General features: G+C 50.2%; 1 protein-coding gene across 2 annotated transcripts in view; it reads right to left on the reverse strand.

Moving 5' to 3' along the window:
- LOC114633966 (zinc finger protein 180-like) overlaps window positions 1-2,825 on the reverse strand; it is an 18,485-nt gene extending 15,660 nt beyond the window's left edge. The window contains exon 1 of one of the 2 annotated variants that reach the window (XM_028782586.1): window positions 2,625-2,825. In XM_028782586.1, the coding sequence (XP_028638419.1) occupies window positions 2,625-2,825 (201 nt within the window). Of the gene's footprint in view, window positions 1-2,542 lie in introns of both variants that reach the window. The other variant, XM_028782583.1, reaches the window with a different exon arrangement.
- Between the last annotated feature and the right edge of the window lie 1,579 nt (window positions 2,826-4,404).

Raw genomic sequence — 4,404 nt, forward strand, 5'->3', positions numbered from 1 at the left:
ACATCCTCGGCCCCCATCTTTCTCTCTCACTGTCCTGCCCCCTGGTTCTCACTCCAGCACTAATGTACAGTTCCACCTACTTCCCTCCCCCCACCAGGCCCCATCGTGAGTCTCAACCTGCCTAAATTCCTGCTGTAACACCTTCCTGGGCACCCAAATGCCAGGGAGATTCTGTCTTTCCCCACACTTGGGCATCAACTGGTTGTGATTACAGCAAAATCCACAAAGACCCCAGCACCATGTGTCAAAAGTACATTTCTAGCAGGGCACGGTGAAACATCTTTCATCCGAGCAGGTTCCCATGAAGGATTTGCATTCAGCACCTGGGTGCTCTGCCAATCTGGGGTTCTTTTTTGTTTTGGTTTTGATTCCTTAGTTTCTGAGTCAGGGTCTCATGTAGTCTACGCTGGCCTCACACGCACCATCCTCCTGCCTCTACCTCTCATATGCCACCAGACCAGATTTAGGAAGTGCCATAGAATGGAACCTGGGGCTTCATTCATGCCAGGCAAGCACTTAACCAGCTGAGTTACACCCCAGCTCCAGGCGGATTCTTAGAGGAATCTGTATCGTCTTGTGCCTCCAGGTCACAGCTACCGCAATGTCCTGAGGTCACCAATTCTGCATGTCTGCAGAGCTGCAGTTAAAATACATCACCTAAGTCTGAGTGTGTAGCTCCAGACTCAGTCCTAGGCCCTCAACACTTGGGTCCCAAGGTGTTCTCAAACCTAGGCTAGAGCTGCTCCCAAGGGACCGGGGCCCTTCCCTGTCTTCCACCCTGCTCTCCTATAAACCTAGGCATTCTCTTGCTTCAAGGCAGAATAGGCCAAAACAAAGGTCCAAGCAATACCTAACCTGTACAGATGCTTACAGCATCTGCCTCCTCCCGGCCAGCTGTGTATCAGAAGGCAGCTAAGGCGGGGAGTCCTCGGAGGTCTAGATTCCTTACCTCCAAGCTGGAGTCTCTACCCAACTTGAATACTTTAGAACCCTAAGGTGTTCAGGTTTCAGGTGCCAGTTCCAGATCCTCTAATCTAACACACTGGCATGCACAGGGGCCTTCTGCTAGAATCCTCTTCTAGGCCCTTGCACCCTCAGTCTGGTACTTGAATGTCTGAAAGACTGATTAACTGAAACAATACTGCCTCTCCCGGGACACGGGCCGGGAACTCCAGGCTGATTTCTTGTGTGTACCCGCTTCCTCCAAGTCGAAAAGCTCCCTTCTAGAGGAAGAAGGGAGGCTCCTAAGACTCAGGAAGTAAATAAAACTTAAAAATCTCAGGAGCTGAAACTTTAAGGCAGACACACACATACACCCACATAAACACAAACACCCTTCCTTAAAGTTATATAAGCAATATAGCAAAGGCTGGGGAGGAGGTACCCTGCCCAGATGAGCTGCCTTTGAGTCTTGCAGGCACCTCCAGAGACGCAGCTTCCCTGAGTCATCACTCCTGTGGGCTTTTCACTGACGTAGCTGAGTCATGCATGCTCCTGTAAGAAACCCTTCACTCATACTTCTGTAGGGAACAACAGTAAACCCACCGGCTCACTGGGCTAACCTGGGGCCACTTCCCTACCTGGCTGTCATGCCTGATCTGGGAACAGAAGCCACATACATCTCCAACAAACAGGATACCCCCAGGTTTGCAAGAACAGTGTCTGTCCCGGGTACTAGAACCAACTCTTCAGAATCTTGGCTGGTGATTCCAACACAAACACTTGCTCAAGAGTATAGTGCGGGCTCAGATTTAGTACAGAAATGATGACATGGTTCCTCTTGGGAAAAAAGAATCTGGGCACTGGAAGACTCTCCACTAAACAGGCATTGGAGGGGATTTCTCCATACTTTAGTACGTACACAGACCACAGACGGGAAACTGCTCAGGTCGCACCCACCTCTGCTCCTACCCAGGGCCTCTCCCTACCTTCAGAGCTGATTCTGTATACGCACCCACAGGACTCAGGTGACACACCCTGCAACGGACTCCACAGGCTAAGTGGGCCCATTCTCCCCACATCAAAGTGACACATCCCCTTTGGAAATGCAAGACACTCCCTGCCTACTGAGACAGGAGTCAAGAGGCAGCCAGCCTAACGACAAGCAGGGACAACGCGTCAACTACAAAGCTCCCTCCTTCCTTCAAACCAGTAAGGGACACCCTGCTGTGTCAAGTAGACCTGCAGACGCCTCACCTTAGAAGCCCCACCACGTTGTCTCTCCGTGGCGATAACACCCCTTCTAAAACTCTTTTGTCCAAAACGCAAGGCACCTTAGGCCTTTCGATTATCTCCCCAATAACTACGCCAAGGCCCTGTCGTCCATCCTTCTGGACATCCTCGGTCCCAAACTAGTCCCATCACACGCCCAATCATCCGCGCATGCGCACAACTGTGGACTCTTCACCGCCCTCCGCGACCCAGAGTCCCTGATTGAGGGACCAGAATCCCGAGTCACTGACACCAACGCGTCCATGATTCCCGCCTAGACCCTGCGCATGCGCATTCCGAGCACTGTGAGCATCCCTCAGCTATCACCAACCTGGACGTCCGTGAGCCCGTGGTGTGGGCCGGGGCGGGTCTGAGCCGCTCACGACTCAGCGTCAGAACGAAATTGGGCTCACCGCTTCCTGCCCCGATCCTGAAGCACATCCGACATGACTCGAGTGGCGGGGATCTGGCCTCCACCTCGAGTCAGCATCCGCCAGGTCGCTCCCTGTAGACTGAGCCCGGCCACAAAGCCGGGCCACAGAAGACGCCTTCACACACATACACGCACACACACACGCACACATACACATACACACACGCACACATACACACATACACACACACACAAATGGCTTCACTGCCGGCTAAACCCGGAAGTAGGGGTATCAGCTCATAGAACTACAATTCCCAGAAATCTCAGCGGCGCGCGCAGCCGCTGTCAGAGACTCAGCGCCTGGGGGCGAGGTCCTGAACTCGAGTGAGGCTGCGCAGTACATCCCAGTGCTTTCAGGGTTGTAACCAATGGGAAAGTCCTCCTGTAAGCCAAGCTTGAAGCTGGGTTTGACACTGCCAAGTCTGGAAGACTAGCGATGTCACTGTTGTCCAGTTCAAAAATGTTCTTAACATGCGGGCAGAATGGCTCAGCAGTTGAAGGCGCTTTGTCGCCAGTCATGATGACACTAGTTGGATTCCCAGAACATAATATATATATATATATAACTCTGGCTGGCCTGGAACTTACAGAGAACCACCTGCCTCTGCTTCGCAAATGCTGAGATTAAAGGCATGAACTACCACACCTATCTTACGAATGTAATTTTTTAAAAACTGATTTTTTAAATTTAATAGTTGTCTTTGTTAGGTCTCAAAAAAAACCCAGGACAAATGGCTAAGGTGCCTGTTAACATAACCAAGTAAATGCTGGCTAACTCTCCTAGTGTGCATCCTCTACCCTGAACCGCTCCTTCCCCCAGCTTTTCTTTTCAATATAAACGCATACATTTTGGCTATGAGGTCTCTTGGTTCCCACACTTTTGGTATCTCCATCTTTGGCTCTTCACTTTGTTCTCTGTATGAGCATAGTAAAAAAAAAAAAATGCCTTTTAGACATGTAAAAAAAAAATTAGCTTAGGATCTCCGCTCCATCCAAGGCTGCACCTGATAACCAGAACTCAGTGACATCACTCACTCATGATAACCAGACACCGTCCTAGAACCCCATGACGCCCACTGGACAGTAATAAAAGCAGAGACCTAGAGCAATGCTCTGCTCTGCACATCTGGAGAGACACCATCTTGATTGGCCCTGCGGATAGAGATTCTCCCCCAAGGATCCTGAGGATCGAATCAGAGAGTTCTGTTAGAGACTGGACCCCCAACGTTTTTACATTCAGCTAAGATACATCGTACAGGTGAACAGCTTTGGGGAGATAGACTTAGGACAGTGGTTAGGAACATAGGGTGTGAACCTTGTGTGATGACCCTTAGCATAATAAAACAAAACTTCTGTTATACTAACTATGTATTTACTTTCTTGGTCACAAAACAATCTCCACTCTTCCATTCTCTCCCACACTCAGTCTCCACTCATGGCTCCGTTCAATCTGGACCCTTCCATTCCTCTGGCTGTTCTGTACCTCACAGTGCAAACAGTTTTTCTTTTTTCATTTATCTGGTGCCATAACCCGGGGTTGACATAAATGAGTCCCCTTCTGAGGGACTCGACCACTCCGATCCAAGTTGTGAATCTGGCTCTTCTAAGGTATGTATGGGTCATTTATTTCTGCTGGCTTCCACCACCCACCAATTTGACTCCAAAGTCTAGAGTGTGTCTCTGCCACTGCTTTCTAACCATGTGTCCCTCCTTATCAGCTTCACAAGTGTCTCTCTGGCTCCTGCACCCCGGTAAGCCCT

This window comes from Grammomys surdaster, unplaced genomic scaffold (genome assembly GCF_004785775.1).
Source record: "Grammomys surdaster isolate TR1022 unplaced genomic scaffold, NIH_TR_1.0 805, whole genome shotgun sequence".
In the NCBI taxonomy this organism is placed as follows: Eukaryota; Metazoa; Chordata; class Mammalia; order Rodentia; family Muridae; genus Grammomys; species Grammomys surdaster.